This window comes from Epinephelus lanceolatus, chromosome 18 (assembly GCF_041903045.1).
Source record: "Epinephelus lanceolatus isolate andai-2023 chromosome 18, ASM4190304v1, whole genome shotgun sequence".
NCBI classification, from domain to species: domain Eukaryota; kingdom Metazoa; phylum Chordata; class Actinopteri; order Perciformes; family Serranidae; genus Epinephelus; species Epinephelus lanceolatus.
In genome coordinates this window covers 22,623,496-22,645,907 of record NC_135751.1, presented here as the reverse complement: position 1 = coordinate 22,645,907, position 22,412 = coordinate 22,623,496, and the positions used below count along the sequence as shown (strand labels likewise).

Below are 22,412 nucleotides of genomic sequence, written 5' to 3'. Positions count from 1 at the left end.
CAATGCTACAGCTAATTGGCTGCAGTTGTCATTTAATGACAGTTGTCTGCAATCAAAGACTATGAATGTCCCTATAACTTTAGCATTTTCTTGATTCCACCCCAACAACTCCTTTCCCTAAAACTCATCCTCAGGCTGCCTCGATGAGGATTGGCCTGCCCCCGTCCCTAAATCTAACACACCTACACTTTAAGCAGTGTGAGTTCAGTTGTACGTCCGTGTAACAATATGAGATTTTAGACTCAGATTGTGACCATTTCCTGTGCTGTTGTTTGGGTGTAGTTGAACTACTTTTTGGAAATAGTTTCACTTTAACAAGCAAGTTATTTTAATGTAGTTAAGATTTAATTTAGCTACTTTTAATTGTGAAGTAGCTAAACTACAGTTTAAATGTAGTTTCCCCACCACTGCTTGCAAGACAACTACAGTCACCTATTCAAAGGAACACTGATAATGGGATTGCACTTTAATTTACACATTTTGGTATGTAAACACAAACAAGTATATAAGAGTATGTCACAGGATATAAGTGAAATGAACTGAAAGCTATATTTGACTGCTGAATGGTGAAATGCATAAAAATGACAGCAATAACATTTTTAAAGCAAAACTTCTAAAGCACCTATGCAAACAACATTAACCATTACGTAGATTTAATAAATTCAAAGAACAAACCGCTGGACTAAAGAATACCTGAACAAATACAGTACAGTGAAGTTTTTTTTTTTGTATGCATGAAATATTGTAAAACCCACCATCATTACTGTGATAATTACTGCTGAGCCGTTATATTGTGAGTCCTTTACTGTATCAAACACCTCCTTGTTGAATAGATGGAAGACAACAAAATGCACAAACTAATCAACAATGGAGATGTCACAGACATGAAGCATGAAGACGGGCTGGGATATGAGTTTACTTTGGAGCATGTGCATGTGACTGTGAGAGTGGAGCGTGGATGACCAACGGTAAGGCCACACCAAATTCCTGTCGCTACTTCCTGGCAACAAGGAGGGTATGGTAGAGAGGTTTTATTACAATGTGCAGATAGAGGGAGCTGTCAATCAGGTACTCTGATGCACGGCGCTGCAGGTCGGCATCCACCAGGAAATCCCCAGCCTCCTCTGTGCTTTGGTGGAAGTTGTAGACGTGGCGGACCACTATTTTTCCTTGCTGTCTTGCCATCACAATCACGGTCTTCTGGAAACTCACACCGGCAAAGTCTGGACTGGAAGTGGCTGGTGTTACAATGATGCGAGGTCGACCTCCATCTGTGCGCGTAGGCTGCATGGCACCCAGCTCAGTATAGGATGACCTGGCACTGAGTGGGAGCCAGCGAGGGGAGAATAGGGCGTTCCAAGTCACTTTCTTACTGGAGTCATGGCCACTGGGCCCGAGCTGGGTCTGGAAGCTGAAACTGCGGTCATCACGGGTGGGGTTGTTGATGACCCAAGGGGAACCCCAGGAGGTAGACAGGTAGTTACGGGGAGTGAAAATGCTGCAGTTGACATCAAAGTACTTGGCCAGTTGGATAGGTGAGGCGGAGTGAAATTGGAAAGCAAGGTAGAGCAGATCACGGATTGACTCATAATGCTTCTTCATGAGGGCAGACTGCTTCTGAAGACGGAAGAGGTGCTGAGGGGGGATCATGCCATACCGAACAGCCCTTAGGGCATTTTCAACTGTTGAACTGACAGGCTGGTTCTGGCTAATCCAGGCCTCCAGGGCCTCGTAGAGCTCCAGCTCACTCTGCAGAATGAGGTCAGAGCGCTGAAGCAAGGAGAGGAGCAGGTCCTCGCTGATAGAGCCCCATTCTCCGCTCTGCAGCACAGAAGACAGGTTCCAGGACAGGTACTGCAGGCAGCTGTCCCGCAGGACCATGTCCCCAATTTGTAATGCATAGTTGTACCAGCCAATCACATGGCCAGAGGGCGAATCACTACACAGATGCTGGGTCATATATTGGGTCAGACCCTGTTGCAAGGCCCACACGTGGTACTTGCTGGCCAACTTATGCAGAGAAATGGCCTGATCTAGCCGCACTGAGATGTCACCACAGTACAGATACCTGCAAGAGAAAAACAAAGCTGGAATAGTCATCTAAGACATGCTCAAAAATATATATATTTCAGGAAGGCATAATACTTGTTTTCTCTCCTCACATCTGAGTCACTGTATAAACCCACACTGTCCGATTTTCGACTATGAGCCTCAAGCAGCAGGTGTAATTTTAGAATATTTCACAAGATGGAGCATCTCGCTTCTCCGAGGAGGCAAAATGGTGCATACTCGTGGAAAATTCAGTGGCATCTACAAGTAGCTCCACTGTCTCTTAAATGCTTCCATCTCACTGAGTTTGATTAACTCTGAACAAAAGATCACAACCGGAGTCATCCTCACCTGACAAACTTGTCAAAGACAGCTGCACAGTCGGGCGTCTCTCTCAAAACCACAGCGCTGTTGTTGCGACTGAGCAGCAGTTCCTCAAACACGTCACTCTGCAGCGTGAGAACCAGACTGTGGGCCTGGATCACCTTCACCTCGTCCGTGTTGATGGTCTGCACCCGCAGAGTGACATCACTGCCATTCCCCAGGGCCAGCAGGGTCTCCATACGCTGCACCAAACTCATGGAGTGATTCAGCACCGTGGCCCCATTGTCCACTGTTACCTCCTGCTTAAGGGCAGCTGTGGAAAAGAGAGGACAAGATGATGGACTAGCAGCACAGTTCTTCCTTCTTTTCTATTTTCATCACTGTAATTTGCAGCAGTCTGACTCTGCTTTCCAAGATCCCACAGCAGAATTTGTGTGCGTTTGTTCTACAACTTAAATCAGGTTTGACACAGCAAGAAGTGGAAAAGTGCTCCCCAACTCTTCGGCTAAACCACAACTGATAATATGTGTCAGGGGAAGAGCAGACTTGCACATTCTTCTGGTCTCAATTATTAGTGAACAAGCCAGGTGGCTGATTCAGAAAACCTCCGACACCAGGTGCCTCAGAAACAAATCCTGAGTTCGCAGCGCTATGCAGACGGCTGCTTCTGTGGGCCCAAGCACAAGTGGCACATACTGGAGAATCACACATGAAAGACTCAGCATGACACGCTGCTGTTTCCATTCTGCCACAGCCATCAGCAGCCTTGTTGGCCTATTACTGGGGGTTTAATGAGACACAGGGGGAGCACATTGGCTCCCTGGAACGCCTCACAGTCTTCATATCTCTACCACAATCAAGCACCCCCACTTCAAAGTAACCTTTTTCCAATTAGCCAGTGAGCACCCTGAGCCAGCTGAGGATGGTGTGGGGGTGTGTTTTGACAAATGATTCTGGCACACTGAGACCAATTGAAAAAGAAATCACCAAATTCATCACAACTGGGAAAGCAGGATTTTTTTCCTGATTCTGAAAGAAAAAAAAACATGAGAGGTTCAATTCAAAGTAAAAAGTTATGAATAAAAAATGTTTCAGAGTCTCTTCCACTCAAGCTGAGAAGAGCTGAAAACACTGAATAAAACATTTTATACACAGTCCCTAAATATAGGATTAGATGAGCCTTGGCTCGTGGGTAAATTTTTAAATGAAATCTAATCTGTCAGCGAAGGAATGTGGCCTTCAATGGCTTTGGTCAAAATCAGTCAAAGTCAGATCTTCATTAAGGAGTAAGAAAAGCTTTCCCTCAGCGCTTGTACTGTACTGTATCACTGAGCCGGCACAAAGCCAGGCAGCAAATGGACTTGCCTGTCTCTCCCTGCACCCAGCAGACAGATAGATGAGGACAGGATGAGTAGAATAGATAAATAACCATCCCCTGCCCTGAGGCTGAGCACGAGCCACACATTCATGCTGTGCCCTACTACCCACTGACAGTATGGGGGAAGCTGGACTGAAATAGAACAATACAGCTTCTCTTACAATGTAGGATATTAAAGAAAGAGTGATAGACTCTCTAAAATCAAACAATTCAAACTACTGATGGCATTTGATGTCTTACCTCCTCTAACTGTGACAGAGCAGATTAAGAGGAGCAGGGTGCCCACACAGACCCAGGCAGGGATCCCTTTTTCACATGAGCGTATCATATCTTCTCAGTTATTCCCTGCCTCTCTTCCTTTGTCCTTTCCCCCTCTCTTCCTTACTCTGTGCCACTCTTCTCCTGACTCTTCCTCCTGCTGCTGTGCCTTTTTGTCGTGTGCGTGCAGAAAGGTGTGTTGCCCCGTGTGTGCCGCCCGGCTCCCTGTCCCGCACTCTTTATGTAGGACGCTGGCCTTTCCCTGGCGCATCTCGCAACCCCACGGACTCCATTGATTGGTGGAATCTGGCAGGGGCGTTGCTATAGCGACAGCTTTGATTTTGAATTTCTCCATCCATTCCTTTTGGATGTTACATGGCATTGATCAGCGGCACTGGGCCAGCCAAGGACTCAGCTTAATGGTTTTTGTTTTTCTGTTTTTTTTAGTTTAAAAGTCAGGGAGGTTAGGCACTATTAGCAATCAATATTAACACAGTTTCATGTTTTAATGGCACCCAGAATGCAGCGAATCTCCTGCACTGCAAAATGTTGTTATGATACCTAAGTTAAGTACGTTCAGCATCATATAATTAGTCAGTTAATCACAGTAGGTTGCCACTGAGACTATCTGCCAAAAGTAATTGAGGTTTAATATGTGTGACAAACCGCAGTCAGTCAAATTTCACAATCCATTTTGTAGGACAGTTTCTCAGCTGAGAGCAATTATTCCTCTGATGGCATGTTAATCTCACTAATGGGAGGATGATTTCATTGGTGCGGGGTCCGCTCATTAATTTAAGGCGAGCTCTGTTTATCAAATCCAACTGCCAGTCAGGATTTTATGGAGTCACGTTACCGATCCAGAGCATGTTTCAGGTGCAGCCGTTGCATCACAAACCTCACAGAGGTCAGAGGGTTTAATGAATGTGTGGGATATGAATTCCAGCTGGATATGGAGCTAATGGTCTGCAGCTTGCAGGGAACATACTAACCTTCAAGCTATGATAATCAATATGAAATGCTACAACAGCTCAAAGGGAGCCACATGACATGGAATAGTCACACATCCTCGAATAAAATATGGCATCTGGGATACTAGAAGAGTATGTTTTAATGTGAAATGGCAGCGATGACAACAATAGATAACGCCTCCGGTCATGGCTCAATGTTTACAGTGCCATTTATGTATCCCTCAGTTAGCATTGATCTGTCAGTCAGAGATGGGTCAGTCAATACTGAGACCCCAGTTAAAATCTTCTCCAAAAAGTAAGTATGGATCTGATTTTTTTATATTCATTGCATCTCACTAGGCTGTTAGTCCAATCAGAATATTTACACTAACATGCTGCAATGTGACAAATGTGTTTAAAATAGCTCCAAAACTAGACAGACAAGGAGAGGCATCATCTCACAGTGAAATGGGTTGTGGTGATGCCCTGAGGGCTGCCAGGCTGCAGTAAAAATGCAGGAGAAGAAACATCCTGCGGGACCCCAACCTGAGCCTGCACTGCTATGAATAACCTGACAGGTTCTCGGAGGAGAGCGGTGCTGCTGGGGAGCCCTAATGAAGCCTGCTGCAACAAACTGGACCAGACAACATAGACAAGGCATGGGATTATAATGTATGATGGCATCTTCTATTTGTTTGGATACCAATGCACAGAAATAAGATTCATGAGTTTTTTGCTATGAATCTTTAAATAATGAGACTTGTGATAAAGGGACAGTTCACCCCAAAATTGTAGAATACATATTGTTCCTCTTACCTGTAGAGCTATTTATTAACCTAGATTATTTTGGTGTAAGTTGCTGAGTGTCGCAGATATCGGCCATACAGATGTCTGCCTTCTCTTGAATATAATGGAACTAGATGGCACTCGGCTTGTGGTGCTCAAAGTGCCAAAAAATACATTTGAAAAACTCAACAGCAATGTCTCTTTCCAGAAATCATGACTGTTACTCAGGGTAATCCACAGACCTTGTTGTGAGCAGCGTCATGTGGGAACTATTTTCTTTCTACCGAATTACACCTGCAAACTGAATCACCACATAGAAGGAAATGTGCATCCACCAGCTCACCTAGCACCACTGAGCTAGCTAACATTATAGCTTAGTTGAGAAGGATGCCCTAAATGTTAACATCTCACACTATAGTGAGCATGAACCTACCGTCCATGAGCAGATGCACACATCCTTCTTTGCTTCCTTACTTCCTTCCCTCTGTAGGTAGACAGACTACATGAAACTGCTCACAACAAGGTCTGTGGATTATCTTGAGTAACCAGGTCATGATTCCTGGAAAGAGACATTGCTGTTGAGTTTCTCAAATGTATTTTTTTGGCACTTTGAGCACCACAAGCTGAGTTCCATCTAGTTCCATTATAGTCGAGAGAAGGCAGACATCTCTATGGCTGATATCTCCAGCACTCAGCACCTCACACCAAAACAATCTTGATAAATAGCACTACAGGTAAGAGGAAAAACATGTATTTTTTATTTTGGGGTGAACTTTAATGCATTGAACTACCTGGTGATCTATTTAAACACTGGGTATACGTAAAAGCAACTCAGGCAACTGCTGTTGAGCCACATGATGAAAACAGAATGAACCCAAAGCCCTCTGTATGTGTGCATCTATAAAAGGCCATGCCCTTCATTAAGGTCACATTGCTTTCTCCTTTGAGATCAGCTCCTATTAAGAATCTAAAAGGACCACAACACAAAGGGACAGATTGACGAGCTGCTGGGTTTGTGAGAGCACCCCTCAGGACGGGATCCATTGAGGGATCGATGCACCACAGGGGGCTCCATCACGCAGTATAAACAGTTCGTTTAGTACAGGGTGAACGCCACAGTGGGCTTCAGCAAGGTGTCCTGGATGACCTTACTTTTGTGCTGAAGCCAGAGGGGATGCACTAGATAACCACAACTCCCAAACATGACACAAATGGCTTTGGATATAAACACACATTTACATATTGAATGCACTGAGAGTACAATGAATAAAAAGAGCTACAAATGAATAAAACTGCAGTCTGTTGTTGGGTCATATTTCCAGGCACGTCAACATGCCTGCCAAACTGCACTAGACAGCATATTTAATGTTGCAATGGTATTATTTGGCCTATTTCTTTGTGACACTGTCTTTTTCCTAACTGTAAGTTTCACAACTAAATGAGGAAGGGAGATGATAAGAGAAGTTTTGTGACTTTAAAGGGACAGTTCACCCCAGAATCAAAACTACATATTTTTCCTCTTACCCGTAGTGCTATTTATCAATCTAGATTGTTTTGGTGTGAGTTGTCTGGTAATGGAGATATTGGCTGTAGAGATGTCTGCCTCCTCTCAGATATAATGGAACTAGATGGCACTTGGCTTGTGGTGCTAAAAAAAAAAAAAAAAGCATTTGAAAATCAGCACAACTGAGCTAGCTAACATTACAGCTCAGCCGTCACGTGGTTTTCAGGTGCAGTTCGTCGGAAAGAAAAAATAGTTCATACATGAATCTGCTCACAACAAAGTCTGTGGATTATCTTGCGTAAGTGGGTCATGGTTTCTGGAAATAGACATTGTTGCTGAGTTTTTCCATATATATTTCTTTATTTTTTGGGTGGTGGGGTTGCAGCAAAATGCCGGCTTCCTACTTTTGTTTATACAGAATGCGCCTTTTTTGGGGCAATGGGCAGCGTGAGCAAGTAACAAAACGTGTAGCTCAGCGTGTGAACAGTGACGCGGGAGGGAAGCCGCGGCTGGTCAGTCCTTCGGCGATTCTCTCATAAGTTGGCCCGTCCTTCACTGTCCCCGTCATCTGACGGTTAATTGCCTCTTCGTTGGCGAGGGCAAGGAGGGTGCGCAATTCCTTGTCTCCCCAGTTGCTCATCTTTACAGTGTCTGTCAGGTTTGCATTTCCCTCTTGCTACTAGCGGCTCGCTAATTCCTGCTATCAGCTGTTTCCTGTTTATCCACCTCCAGTGGCTCGCACGTGCGGCGTCATCAACAGCTCCTCCCACAAGTCATCAACAGCCCCTCCCGTTGCGGAAGGCCGCCTCGGTCTGTTTAAACTAAAAGGGTTCCGCCAATATGACTATCCTAAAAGGTGGAAAATTGGGCACCTCGGATCAACTCGCCAATCCGGCTCTGTGTGTCTAAACACTTGCAGCTTGCCGGCGAAACGGCCCAACATTCGCGGAAAATCTGGTAGTGTAAAAGGGGCTTATGACAGCGACCAGCCGCGTAGCACACCGACGTTTCATGACAGCTTTTTTTGTCAGTGTCTGACGCCGCAAGTCACTGCCCAAGCGCCGGATTTTGACGACTTTGGAGAGAAACCCGGTTGACTTTGAGCGCCACAAGTCGAGTGCCATCTAGTTTCAAACCCTGTTCAAAAGAAGGCAGACATCTCTAGAGCTGATATGTCCAACACTCAGCAACTCACACCAAATCAAGCAAGACTGATAAACAGCTCTATACAGGTAAGAAATAAAATATGTATTTTTAATTTGGTGAACTGTCCCTTTAAATATTCACACAGTCTGGGCAAACAAGCAGAGGTAAATAAAAATGTGTAATAAAATATACAAAAAAATTGCCTTGTCAGACTAAAATACAACATTAAAATATACAAAGAGCAACCTATGATATTGAGTATTTTTTAACACAATAATAAAGATTGTAATTTCCTATTTAACAAAGTATTCCAGCAACTTTTTGATGCGTTATTCCAAAAACAAAAATGTTCAGGAATATTTTCCAATTTTATCCAGTGGGGATAATTTAAAAGCTTTAAATCAATGTCATCGCTCGATGTTCCTATTTATCAAATGACTGTTAAGTGGTTTGGCGCACAACAGATCAATAACAAGATCTGTTTTGTGTTGTTGTGTAATCTGATTTGATTATGTAACACAGGAGTCCATCTCTCTGGTAACAATATTTTCCACCAGGTGGCTCTGCAAACTGGAGGCACAGTCTTCCCTTTGATGATGACTGCACTTTAGTACCTATCCTTAAAAAGAGTATGGTGGACTCCAGTTTTATTAGATTTCTCCAGATGCATGTTATTTATGTTTAAATTGGCTATTAATGGAGGTAAACAGCATAAATGAGCATCCAATCATTCTTAAACAACTGTATGTGGGCCTTTCCCCTTAATAAAACAAAAAGGTAAAGGGTTATGTATCATTTGCATCCTAGAAGTGTGTACATGTCCAACAGGTCACAGCCCAGACCACGTTGCACAGATTGTGTGCAAGTGGAAATGTCTCACTTGAGAGGTGAGTGGACCCTTTGTTTGGATCTAAGCTGCCTGATACAAATAAGTAGGCCGGGAGCTAATCTCACAGAATATGCAAAGCTGCAAACACCACAGGCTGGATGAGGAGACACAGCGGGTTGAGCTGACACAAGTACAGTCACAGAGTTATTATAACGTGACGGGGAAACTACTTTGACGCGGCTGTCGGTGACTTCATTATAACATGGTTCAATAACAATTAAGAAGGAGTGGGCAGATGGAGGACTGTCCGGGAAAACACCCGTGGATCCAGTGAGTGCACATCTGAAATTGGTCGACAGGTCTGTGAGGAGCCTGATAACACCCGGGAAATTAATATTTCGGACGAGGTTGTGTTATTCTTACGGGAGTGAATCTACCTGAGTCACCTGTTGGAGCGGAACTGCTGTCTGTCATCAGTCCTGGTAAGAAGTGACGGAAAGTCACCGTGGGCTTATATCACTGTGTTACTGTATGTGGAAATGATTTTTATCCTGGGACCTTTTAATTTACCATCTATAAATGTCATAAACCAAATGTCAGCTTTTATAACCTTATTAAAAAAAAGCCTGTTTTTAGATTTATGACAGATAATCCACTTGACTGTTTTTTAATCTTATAGGGTATGTTCTCAACTGATACACTTAAAGGGGCACTACACCCATTTTCAAAATCCATACATGTTATTCTAGTTGTCTGAAACAGTCCTCTCTCCCAAATCCAAAAACTAGAGTGCTGAAACTCAACTTTGTGATGTCATAGGGTATAAAGTCTGGAGCTGCTCCACAGACAATAAATTGTAAAAGATGTTATAGTATATGGGTACATTTTTAGTGTCAGAGCTGAGATTACTACAGTAGCATAAAGCTCATTTGGATATATAAAAAAAAAACATTCTGTGTGTCCACGAAATCTCCTCGTTTGTGGAGGAGCTCCAAATTTTATACCCTGTGACAGTGGTTTTCAAACACCAAAGGGCAAGCCAAAATCTCAAGGCACACCTGTATTTATATCTGCGCACAATAGCGTCTATAACATGTGTCACTTTTATCATGACTTAAGAATATAAAAGAAAAATGAGATGGTAGATCGTCTTCTCTGGTGCTTTGTTGCTCCATATACGGTAATAAAACGATCCATTGTCCCACTCACGGCTTTCTTCTTTTAATCGTTGTCATCCCTCACACTGGCTGCCAATCACAGCTTTTGATGTGTCACCCATTTATAATTCCCATTAGATTAAATTACACGTTTTAACCCAGAGTTTACCTCTTTGTTAGAAAATGGGTGCACACAACATGCTCAAACAGTCAATTAACAATTCATTCACAACTTTTTGCACAGGCCCAGTTGAACAATGCAATGATAATGTGCACCATTTGAGAACCATTTCCTTATGACGTCACAAATTTAAAACGTACATCTGTGGTTTCTGGCTTTGGAACAGAGTAGCTCAAATACTGACTGAACTTTCCTCAGTCATGGAAATAGCATTGTCATACTTAATTTAGGTTGCGTTCCCCTTTACAAGTCATCAAATTTGGAGATGCGTGGCTGTTACTTGACATTGACAACCTTCGATCATTTTTAGATTGCACTGATAACTGTACATTTTTGTATGTCAGGAGCAAAATATCACGAAATTGACAGTGGAATAATTAGGCTATTAGACTTACAGTTGAATACAAAATAATTTTACCTTTATCTAAGATTTTAGGTGGGTAATGTTGATTATGTCTCCTGTTGAAATGTTAAAGTGAAGACTGTGCAAATTAGATTTGAGAGACAATTTGCTGTAATTCTTTAAAGCATCAGATGAATTCATATATTTTAGTATAACACAGTAGGACTCCACACAGCTGGCTCAGTACAGTGTGTAGATCATACTGTGCTGGGACACTGCAATAATCTACAGAAACATGGTTTGTTTTCAGGTGCATGCAAGTCAATCAATAACTTTATTGGTCCCCAGTGGGGGGGTTGGATGTGCAGCAGTGAGATGCATACATTCAGCATGCAGGAAAACATAATTATTTTATATTTTTATATTTTAATCGCAGCACTTTTTAAAAGTCTTCATTGAAGCCATGGAACCGCCCAGTGCTCCGAGGGGATGTGGTTCCAGTATCAGCTCCATGTACTACAACCTGTGTGACCTGACCACAGCGTGGGGAGTCGTGGTGGAGGCTTTTGCTGCTACTGGTGTGGTGACTTCCTTTATTCTGTTGGTCGTCCTCATGGCCAGCTTACCGTTTGTGACACACAAGAAGAGAAAAGGCATGGTGGCCCTGCAGGCCGGCATTCTGGTCTTCACTCTGGGACTCTTTGGACTCACCTTTGCCTTCATCGTGGGTCGGTACTCCACCAGCTGTGCTGCACGGAGGTTCCTCTTTGGGGTACTGTTCTCAGGCTGTCTGGCCTGCCTGGCAATGCACGGGCTGTGGCTCGCCCTGCTGGAGCGGAGAGGTCGGGGGCCCAGGAGCTGGATGTTATGCCTGGGAGCCCTGGGTCTATGGATGGTCGAGGTAATCATCAACACTGAGTGGCTCATCATCACTGTGGTCAGAAGCCCACCTGGAAGTATCATCGTCTCTGACCTGTCCTGCGGCGTTGCCAACCAGGACTTTGTGATGGCTCTGATCTACGTGATGGTTCTGCTGCTAGCTGTGGTGCTGATGGCTCTGCCCTCACTGACACACAAGCACAAGCAGTGGCGCTGTGATGGAGCCTTCATCCTGGCCACCGGGCTCTTCACCTTGGTGATCTGGGTAGCTTGGATCGTCATGTACCTCCACGGGAACAGAGTGGCCGGGAATCCCAGCTGGGATGATCCTACTCTGGCTATAGCCCTGGTGTCGAATGCCTGGGTGTTCCTCTTCTCCTACGCCATCCCAGAAATCTGCTTACTGACCCAGGCAGACCCAGACCAGGAGCAGCCGCTCGATGGAGAGGATGTTTATCCTGCCATGAGCCTGGTGTACGACAACGCCCATAAGGAGCCAGAGCACGTCTACATGGAGAATAAAGCCTTCTCTATGGACGAGCCACCAGCAGGTACAGCATGACACATTATGGCTTGACATGAATCTCACTGTGCTCAACTACAATCAGAATCAAAAATCAAAATGAATCTGCAGGACAGTATTAAGATTAAATCAGTGGATCTCAAACTTCCCTCAGTAACTCCATTTTAGTTGAACTGGATTAAATGATTTATTCATGCTTTCTGTGGTGTGCAAACTGGCAACACACCACGCACAGGTGAGCTGTATGACATAATGAAGTGCAACAGCGTAGCTAATAGGATGTACCATTAATCTCCTCTTCATTCAAGAGCCAAAGGAAACGATTGTGAAATAACTGGCAGATCACAACTTCTGTAGTGTACTGTGGCTCTGCATGTTGAAATGTGTGCAAAAAACACTCCCAAAAATCTGTATGATGCCTATTACTGTATGTAAGCAGACACGTTCTCTTTCACAGTTAGGCCTACTGACAGTGAATTGCTTTTTGTCCACATGTATTAGTGTCTGTGTTGAAGGAAATCTGCCTACAGGATAAATATTAAAGTGTGCCATTCTGGAACCATGTCCCCCTTTTTTTTAGGACAAAAGTCTGATCTACTTACTAAAGGTTATGTCCTTGGCCAATATTGTGAGGCAGTTATATCAGTCACATTATAGTTACAGAGTCATTATGTGAGGTAATTTATTAATCTGTACCTGGTACATAGTGATCATGAGCTAACTCTGGCACACCTACATTGAAGTGGAAGCTGACATGTTCATTAATGTGAATAAAAAAACTACATAAATAAAAAAACTGAAGTGAGTATCCGTGGTTTGCAGCCCATGAAGCTGATGACAAACAGAAACTAAGCAGGAAGAGGAAAAAAGTGAGAGCAAACTTTTTGGTGTTGGGGTGGATAACCAGAAAGAAACTGTCACTGTGGTATATTTAAATAATACCCAAAGCAGGTTGCTTCTAAAGTTTAACAATATCCAACTTGTTCTTCTGATTTATCCTGACACATGCAGCAAATATTGATTCACCTAACCAGCCAGTTTGAGTGAACGTGTGTTGCAGGTGACTTTAAAGTGCCTTCGTCTAACAACCATCACACCAAACTTATTTTCTTTTCTTTCCCAGTACCCACAAAGCCAGTGTCTCCATATGCTGCTTATAACGGTCAGCTACGGAGTTGTGTGTACCAGCCCACTGAAATAGCCCTGATTGCCAAGGGTCTGACAAAGGTGAGCAAGTACACAGTGTTTTACACCACTCTTCTGTCGCTCCTGCTGAAATAATCACATCTCTGTGTGTTTCTACAGATGGACCAGGACTTGATGATACCTCGAGCCAGAGCCCCGTCTCTGGTTCCAGGAAGTGGCGGCTCTCTGCCTCGTTCAGTTGAGACCTCGCCATCTTAAGGTCTGTCACACACACACACGGGCGGTGTGAGTCGAGAGCGGATTGCGCTGTCACCTACACACTCGGTTGTTACAGCGATGAAATCTCCACCAGGGAGTTTCATCTTCCCTCAGAGTTCCTTGTATCAAATGTAATGAGCCATCTTTTCTCTGTCTTGGCATGAAGCTTTGCATAATAACACACTGTGGTGGCTCTCAAGCAACGTGCGTCACATTTCTACATGTTGTCCTGTACTTTATTTTGTAAGATGTTTGTGCATTGTTTGTTTGTTCTATAGAACAAGGACTGAAAAGACAAAGATTATAAAGGCTACCACTGTCGGATATGGGCAGTTTATAGAGCCTACTGTACACTTAGCCAAATGATTTCAGCATGGAGAGGTTGTGCCTCAGCTCTTGTATTTCATTTTTAATTCATGAAAACAATTTCCCTAAATCTTCCCTCTTCTAACTCAAATCCATTTCTATCTTGTTTCACTCAAAAACACAATCAAGAGAATTTTTACATGCAGCAATGTGGAACGTTTTCAGGTGACAGCTGACCTACATTCAGCTTATTGGTAAGGAAACAGTAGATAAGTATTAGATGACAACTGTTTAAAGCAAAGGAAAGGTCTATAATATAACTGTTTGGTTAGTTTTTATTCACAAACATAGAGTCTCACTAATGTTTTTCATGTCATAAAGCTACTGAATGTAATTAATCTGTTGTAAACATGCTTTGTCACATGTGAAATCATGTTGTGATTCAGACTTCCTCTTAAAGCCATATGATTTTGTAGTGCCTTATGAAAATTTTATGTAAAGGTGTAAATTCTAACTTATTAAAACTGTAAACGGATACTTAAATACTGTGTGGCTGTTGGATCTGTTGGACTGTAACAGGTGTCAACTCACGAGGAGGCAGATATGGGTAGTGCAAGAGGAAGTGTCACGAGGATTATACTGCTCAGAGCAGTTATTTACATATGTTGGTTTGATAAGCTTTAACTGCATTTCCTGGGGCCCCTGCAGGCATTGGCTATCATACTGTACTGTTATGTGTGTGTGTGTGTACATGGCATAAACCATTTTAGTGTGACACTGTGGGAATGATGCAGTACCTAAACAGTAAAAATCTCATAACAAATCCATGTGGCGCCCTTTTTGAGATTGAATTTAGGACTGTAATATGCCTTGTTTACACTGCATGGTACAGCACAGCTTCAATCAATTCGACTTCCTTTTTTTTTGGTTTTCCATGAGCAAAACTTGTGGGTAAGTACTGTACCTGGAATTTTTTGGATCCAGGATCCAAGCGAGCTGAGCTGATACTAAAATAAGGAGTTAAAACACTCAAGACCACTGATTGGTCAGAGAATCGTCACTAAAATTCTCACAAGCGCAACACGAGAAACCCAGCACAAACCTGATTTTTTTTAAACAGCTAAGCTACCGTCAATAACGACCTCAAATTTAATCATTTCACCCACGTTTTTAAATTTGGCAGCCTGCAAACCAAGTTGTATACTACGCCGCACAACTGACAAAGTGCAGACATTTCTCTGAATTCAGCTAGTGTAGCATTAAAGTTTTTTGTGGCGTCGCTATGGCGGTCAGCTGAGAATCCGGCCTACAATGAGGGGGCACTATCTGCAGTTGAAAACAAAATAAAGAAAAGGACCTGGTATCAAAGGTGAGTTGAGTCTACAGCCAAAACATATGGTGGAAATAAGGCATTAGAGCCACTGAGAGATGCACTTCCATTTTGAGTTTGGGGCATTATGATGCTATTAGGAGCATCTGATAAAAACTATTGTCCGACAGAAGAACTAGTGAAAGGAGCCTTCTCTGTGTGCATGTTAGTTACATAGGAAACTGAGTGGGCTGCAAATAAATGCACCACATCATCACATTATTGGTAAGAGACAAATAAACATGAAACAACTGCTCTGACTTACGAGTTCTTCCTTTTCTCCAAAGGAGAGGAACAATTAATCACATACAATTTGTCACACACACACACACACACATGTACACACTTTCAGAGCTTCAGAGTGAGCTGTGGCTGCCTAGCAGCAGGCTGAGTAGGCTCTCTCCCAATTACTCCCACCATCCTGTGCTGTCAGCAGCCAGGAGTGCTTGCTCAGAGAGGAAATTGCTCACAAACTGGAAATCGGACTGATCAGAGATGAACAACAGAACGCTAGATTTTACTCTGCGATGCCTCGGGCCTGCACCTGTCGGTCACCTGCGTGGATAGAAAAACAAATGCAAAAAGCTAATACAAATAAAGATGCAGAGAGGCAGCACAGTCTCGGAAAAGCAGGAAAATAGTATCCAAATGTAAACAAAACAGCATTCAAACATCTAATACAGTGTTTTTTTAGCATGTCCATGAACAGCTTGGTCACTGTCTAACACCACTGACACAGCTGCAACGATTAATCGATTAGTTGTCAACTATTAATCGGCTTGAGTTATTTAAAAAATAGAGTAAATATTCTCTGATTCCGTCTTCTTAAATGTGAATATTTTATAGTTTCTTTTTTCCTCTATGACTGTAAACTCATCATCTTTAGGCTGTGGACAAAACAAGACATTTAAGGACATCGTCTTGGGCTTTGGGGGACAATTAAAATAATTCTTAGTTGTAGCCCCGTGGTAAGCACCATAGATAAACCCCGAGGAGCCTAGCTGGATTTTACCCATCTATCTCATAAAGAAATACTGGCAAGGTGTCACTGAGCAGAGGAGGGTAAATAAACACATATCGTGATCGTTGACTTGAGCTGAAATCAAAAACAGCATCTTTCTCTGACAGGCAGCAACTGTAAATCCCTAGATAATACCAACAGCTGTCTTGTGCACATGGACACAAGAGGTGGATGACCAATGGTTGTTGAGCTCAGCTCAAGGGAGACAGCACTACCAATCAGAAGCAGCTGTCCCCACTTAATGCATTTCCTTGTCACTGTGACAACCCTCAGTGGACAAAGACAGAGCAAACAGAAAAAGCTGATCAAACAGAAACGACTGTGAAACCACAGAACAGAGATCCAGTATCAATAGGTAAAACCATCTGGTGATATTATTCAGTGGATATTCTGCTAAATAATGAAATAAACAAAATCAGCAAAATGTTTGCATTTGTATTGTGGATGATTTGACAGATGAAAGTGTTAAACAAACTGAATCTGCACAGTTTGTCCCAGAGTCCACTGTTTCAACAAAGACCTTGTTCATGAGCGTAAATCTTTACCGGATTACAAATGTAAATAGCTGTGCCAGGCTCTAATAAATGCAAAGTGATTTATTTATCCCAGGATTCAGGCTCTCGGGGAGGTACAAAGGGAAACAAGGCACGAAAATATTCCACAATATTTTGAATACTTAATTTACATATCTAATAAAGCATCAAAAACACATATTTACTTTTAAAAAGACCAGAAACGAATCGGTCTGCATGTTGTGTCAGCTCTTCACATGAACAACATGGAAACAGCTTTCTACAGGAGGACTGCCATCTAGTGGGACCACAGCAAACAATTACAGGTTTGTCTTTGCCTTCACATGGCCTCAGTGATTTTATTGTCCATCATTTCACAAATGATGTGGTAGTGATAACCTAAAGATGCAAATTCACCTGCCTGTGAACATCTGACAGTTACAAGGGTGAGAAATAAACAACAGTCGCCTGTCTCAATGTAACTGTCAGTTAGTTTGTCTCCATTATAAGATATTTAGACAGGCACTAACCACTTGTTTATTCTGTTCTCCTTTGAGCTGAACATGTGAAACTGAAAGCTGCAGGTGAATGTTGGTCACTATACTCACCTCACTCTGTGGGCAGCGGATGAAAATGTTTGCTCCTTTCCCTAACAGTTTGGTACATTGTGGTAAACATCCTCACTGACGCATCAGTTCCAGCGCACAGAACACAAACGGTGTGCTGATGGTTACTATCTCACGGTCCGTTTCAGTTTATCAGCGTCACTGCTGACTGAAGTCAGTGAATTATATACTTCTTTGACATGAAACATCACTTGAGGTTCTTGAGTTTTTCCAGATTGGCATGCCTGGCCTCATGCTGCTGCTGTTTCTGTTTCTTAAGAAGGCGGTAGGCCTCCACTGCTCGCTCCCTCTCCTCCTCCATCATTCTCTGTCTGGCCATGGAGGGCTTGGCTGTGGATACCGCCGTGTGGCCCAGAAGAGAGTTGAGGTGCAGATCTTTTGATGCCTTCTGAATGATGGAGGTAGAGGAGAAAAGACACATTTAAAAGGAAATCAGTATTTTTCAACCGGGGCACAATTGTCACATTTTTTGTGTCTAAGTAACTAATAGAGACAACAGTTTTTGAAACTGGTTTAGTATTAAGAAAAACTGCTCCAGCTGCAGTGGCGAAACAGGCTGCGATATAACCCTGCAGGCAATTGTGCGATGTCAATTTACAAACATTTAAATTGCCGTTTTTGCCACTGATAGGCTCAAATTGTCATTATAAGTGGCTGGCAACATTACGGAAAAATTCCTACTGTGAATTTCAGCATTTTTCACTACTTTTTCCCTGTCTGTCTGTTCCTGTGGCCAAGACTTACTTAAGGAGAAGTCTTGTTCTAAAATCTTGCGAGAGCTGACTTGATGGAGGAAAAACAATGATGGAAGTGTTAAGGCTAGTTCACATTACACGATTTTCACCCCGCAAAATGCGACGCAGAGACTATCGTAATCTTTTGTAGTGTTCATACCTGGCGACGTGTGTTTCTGTGATCTTTACAACCTGTGTGCACACCACAAGATTTCTCCACCAAGCCCTCGCTGATAGAGCCCCAGATAATACGGTGACGTCACCAAACTTGGAGACGACACAACGTAAAGGCATGGATATTATTCCCAGTGTTGAATCAGATCTGCATCCAGGGCCTGGGTCCTAACACAACGCGCTCCCGTGATCCTGTGGATGCTGCCATTGTTTTTGTTGCTTGCTGGCTTGTCAGTGATGCCAGATCTTGGGAGAGAAACAAGCAACCAGGGCTATGGAAACAGGCCCAAAAGAAGCGACGTTTAGAGAGCAAGCCCAAATAAGAAACTCCACTTTAAAAACAAACCCAAAAAACAACAACCCGCAACTACCAACATTTGTAAGCGACTTTACAAAAAAGACAAACTCAAAGTCGCGCCTAATAAGCGGACCTGGCAACCCTGCAGCTTGTCCTCCTCACATTTCTTCCGTCCTCCTGCGTGCTGATGTGGGACGCATCCCGCCTCTCATTGGCTGATGCTCTTTGTCAGTCGTGTCACACTTCTCCAGTTTTCTAGCATGCCAGATATCCAGTCCCAGTCTCAGACGAGGGGGCGACTTGCTCGTAGGCTTGTTCACACACGAGGACTCTTCGTGGCAGACTATCTGCCGACTCACCTCCTACCCAAGGTGGCTCTCAAGATCCTCTGCGATGTCAAAATTGCGGTGAAAATCGTGTAGCGTGAACTAGGCTTTAGTGAGAGTTGGAGAGAAAGGAGAGCCAGAAAGAGTGCGTTGTGTTGGAGTACATAAAGTGCAGCAGTGTGTTATCTTAAAGATTCTTAACATCATGCCTGAATATTTAGCGGATTCTGACAATGTGGAATAGTCAGTGAAATTTCAAAACGAGACTTTTCCTTGAGCAAGACTTGGTTACGCACAATAACAGACAAAGTGGATCAGTGAAAATAAAGAAAAACGTTTAGTTTCTCTGTGGGGTCCTTTTCATAATGTTGTCATACACTTATAACAACAATCTGAGCCTGTCAGTGGCAAAAACAAACACTTCTAGGGGACGTGAACCGAGTGTGCACAATTGCCCATGAATGTTAACAAATACCTAAGTTTCCCTTTAACCTCTTACAAAACCATTAAGAGCAGGTTACCTGAGACTTGACTGGAGCTTTCTTGGGTTTGGCGCTCAAAGACGGCGGGGCCATTGAAACTTCACCAAAGGGAACATTATCTACAAAACAAAGGCCATCGTATCAGTAAACAAATAAGTTTAATATCTTATTCTGCTCTGACAATTACATCTGCCTCTCATATATACATGCAAAATAATTTTAAAGTGATTAAAGCAGCATTGATGGATGTTATGGCTAATCTGGATAAAAACTTTTCTGATCAATGTGAGGAATATACACCCAGTAGGTTCTTTTTAAGATGGAGCGTGCCTCCTGATGAACTTATCTGATCATATCTGGACAGTGCGTGCTTGGGATGAAGAACTGCCCCCTCACATCCTTACCTACGAACATCTCCTTTTCCATCTTGGCCTCTTGTCTGTCCAGCTTCTTCTGCTGTAGCCTCAGTAATCGGACTTTATCAGACCTGTAGCACAGACAGCAAAGATCAAATGAATCAGACAGATATCAACCAGGAATTATAGTCACTTTTACATTTTTGTTTTACTGTGATCTACTTTCTACTGTCATTTAAAGGTCCAGTGTGAAGGATTTAGGGGGATATATTGGCAGAAATGGAAGATAATTTCATAAGCATTATTTTCTCAAGTGTATTATCACCTGAAGATAAAAACTGTCGTGTTTTGTTACCTTAGAATAAGCTATTTCTACCTAGGACGTGGGTCCTTGTCCATAGAAATCGCCATGTTGCACCTCCATGTTTCTACAATAGTCCAGAACGGAAACTAAACACTGGCTGTAGATGGGGCCATTTGCATTTTCACATTTGCCACTGTAGTTGGCAGCCCATCCGTAACAAGCAGTGTCAAAAATACACAGATTTTTTAAAGTAAAACTGCTTTATCCAGTGTTTTTACCGGTTTTAATAACAGGTCTGTTTGTTTTGGAGAAGAAGAGACCTCTGCAGATAATTTGGCTCCAGCTAAAAACCTCCTGAACAACAAACACTGAAAGAATACTAACCAGGAGAAGTTTCAGCTGGATCTGCTATCCCCACTGCTAGATGCCACTAAATCCCCTTAAGTCTTACACACTAGACGTTTGACTTCAGCACTTTTAAAAGTTCTTTCTGACAAACTTTAGTATTGTTTTTTGATTCACCTGCAAGTTCCCAAGAAACACAATGCAACATTTAGTTGAATTTAAGCTGTAAGCGAAGATAACAACAGATTTAATTTTTATGTCGCCATCGTCCCATGTGGGTATTTTTGTTGCACTTGTGTCAGACACGATAAATTAGCCACAAACCAACAAAAAAAGATATTACATACCCATAAATGGCTAACACTTAGTACCCTAAATAGAGGATGGGGTTTGACTGACTCAGGTGGCCCCAGCCTCCACTGACATCCCACATCAGCAGAAAGAAAATATTTGTTTTGCTGATTACAAGCCAAAGTGTACTCACTCCTTCTTCTTCTCAGACTTGCCCTTGTCTTCATCCCGCTCAGGGTTTCTGTCTACCTGGTTCTTGGTGAGGAAGAGGACGTGTTGTGTTTCATTTTCCATGCGGCGCAGGTATGCTTTCACACTCTCCTCCTTTCTCCTCTTGAAATGTGGCACAGGTATGTCTCCACCCTGGGAGTCCCCTGGTTTACCTGCAGGGGAGATGGCTGAAAAGACAGAAACCAATTCAAACCTATGACTGCTTGAAGTGTGATACAGAAACATAATTTAAAGCTTTCCTACTCACCTTCTTTGAGCTTTTTGGCCTTTAAAGACCCCGTTTTCATTCTGTCTTTGCTCTTCATTATCTCCCGGAGTTTAAAGGGGATGTGTTCGAGGTGGTCTCTTTTGGCTTTCTTGGGTTTACCATCTCGTTTGAGCTTCTTGTCACTGTTTTTTCACATTGTAGTCCAGACAGCATGAAGGAGACAGAGAGATAAATGTTATAAGGCAGGTAGGCGTCCTCAATTAGGTTAAACACAATGCTTAATCTCCTTTTGCTAACTCCAAACTGACATAAAATGCTAACAACAGCTAGCTGCTCTAGCTAGCTAACTAGCTAGCAGTTTTCTGTTGCACATTAGCTTCCGCACGTTACCTTGAATGTTGTCCGGCCTTGCCAGCTTGTTTTCCCGACTCGTTAGTTTTGTTCTTCTTATTCTTCCCCATGTTACTGCACTTTATTTTAATACATTACAAATTATAGCAACAAAACATAACACATGTGGAGCAGCGTGTTTAGCCTTTAACCTACGAACCTTCCCCTCAAGCGACAGGGAAACAGGAAGTAAAGAGCTCTCACTCTGTGTCTTTTTTCGGATACCGTAGAGGTTTCTTTGTCATCAAAGAGGCATAGAGGAAAACGTTTAAAAAAAGAAATTACCCTGTTTTTGTTGAATAAAGGTAGGTCAAACAGTCTGTTGACGACAACATCTGTTTTTCCTTCACTAAATTGTATATCAAATAAGGCAGAAATTCCGCCTGATTGATTAATATCACCCAGAGTGATACACATACGATCTTTGCTGGGAAATAAACGCAGGTGCTTCCATCGGTCACCACTAGATGGCGGCGTTGTCTCAGTTTGTTCCCCTCATACATACTACAGGGCCCCAGAAGGTTTAACTCCAGTAATGATGTTGACAGATGCTGTTTATTTGACCATCCAGAAACTTTTTTTTTTACTATCTAAAGCAGTCATAACTTAAAATATGGCTGCAGGCAGCATGCACCACAAAAACATCATTCCAGTAAACTACTATAAAGCCAGATGTGGACAAAAGGATTCACTAGGCTGCCTTTAAATCCCTTATGTTAACATTTATA

At 42.8% G+C, this 22,412-nt stretch overlaps 3 protein-coding genes across 3 annotated transcripts; 1 reads left to right on the top strand and 2 right to left on the bottom strand.

Moving 5' to 3' along the window:
- Window positions 1-478: 478 nt before the first annotated feature.
- btbd17b (BTB (POZ) domain containing 17b) lies at window positions 479-4,236 on the bottom strand. The gene is made up of 3 exons (XM_033644235.2): window positions 3,992-4,236; window positions 2,401-2,686; window positions 479-2,068 (listed from the first exon to the last, which is right to left on the bottom strand). Exons 1-3 carry the CDS (start codon window positions 4,077-4,079, stop codon window positions 994-996), a joined length of 1,449 nt encoding a protein of 482 aa, XP_033500126.1. The 5' UTR covers window positions 4,080-4,236; the 3' UTR covers window positions 479-993.
- A 5,350-nt stretch (window positions 4,237-9,586) lies between these two features.
- On the top strand, window positions 9,587-14,560 carry LOC117269076 (G-protein coupled receptor family C group 5 member C-like). Its single transcript, XM_033645922.2, has 4 exons — window positions 9,587-9,706; window positions 11,342-12,335; window positions 13,431-13,534; window positions 13,613-14,560. The coding sequence occupies exons 2-4, from the start codon at window positions 11,369-11,371 to the stop codon at window positions 13,709-13,711; spliced, it is 1,170 nt and encodes a 389-aa protein (XP_033501813.2). The 5' UTR covers window positions 9,587-9,706; window positions 11,342-11,368; the 3' UTR covers window positions 13,712-14,560.
- Window positions 14,561-16,988: 2,428 nt separating this feature from the next.
- On the bottom strand, window positions 16,989-21,865 carry ccdc137 (coiled-coil domain containing 137). Its single transcript, XM_033645923.2, has 6 exons — window positions 21,685-21,865; window positions 21,334-21,476; window positions 21,049-21,253; window positions 19,964-20,046; window positions 19,599-19,678; window positions 16,989-17,933 (listed from the first exon to the last, which is right to left on the bottom strand). Exons 1-6 carry the CDS (start codon window positions 21,753-21,755, stop codon window positions 17,733-17,735), a joined length of 783 nt encoding a protein of 260 aa, XP_033501814.1. The 5' UTR covers window positions 21,756-21,865; the 3' UTR covers window positions 16,989-17,732.
- Window positions 21,866-22,412: the final 547 nt, after the last annotated feature.

Excerpts from the sequence above, each read along its gene's own strand:
- btbd17b (XM_033644235.2), bottom strand. The coding sequence starts at position 4,079 with ATGATACGCTCATGTGAAAAAGGGATCCCTGCCTGGGTCTGTGTGGGC. Across the intron at positions 2,687-3,991 it reads CTCTGTCACAGTTAGAGGAG|CTGCCCTTAAGCAGGAGGTA; the intron begins GTAAGACATCAA and ends TCTTTTCCACAG. Across the intron at positions 2,069-2,400 it reads GTCTTTGACAAGTTTGTCAG|GTATCTGTACTGTGGTGACA; the intron begins GTGAGGATGACT and ends TTTCTCTTGCAG.
- LOC117269076 (XM_033645922.2), top strand. The coding sequence starts at position 11,369 with ATGGAACCGCCCAGTGCTCCGAGGGGATGTGGTTCCAGTATCAGCTCC. Across the intron at positions 12,336-13,430 it reads TATGGACGAGCCACCAGCAG|TACCCACAAAGCCAGTGTCT; the intron begins GTACAGCATGAC and ends TTTCTTTCCCAG. Across the intron at positions 13,535-13,612 it reads TTGCCAAGGGTCTGACAAAG|ATGGACCAGGACTTGATGAT; the intron begins GTGAGCAAGTAC and ends GTGTTTCTACAG.
- ccdc137 (XM_033645923.2), bottom strand. The coding sequence starts at position 21,755 with ATGGGGAAGAATAAGAAGAACAAAACTAACGAGTCGGGAAAACAAGCT. Across the intron at positions 20,047-21,048 it reads AAGTCTGAGAAGAAGAAGGA|GTCTGATAAAGTCCGATTAC; the intron begins GTGAGTACACTT and ends TCTGTGCTACAG. Across the intron at positions 19,679-19,963 it reads GGAAAAGGAGATGTTCGTAG|ATAATGTTCCCTTTGGTGAA; the intron begins GTAAGGATGTGA and ends TTTGTTTTGTAG.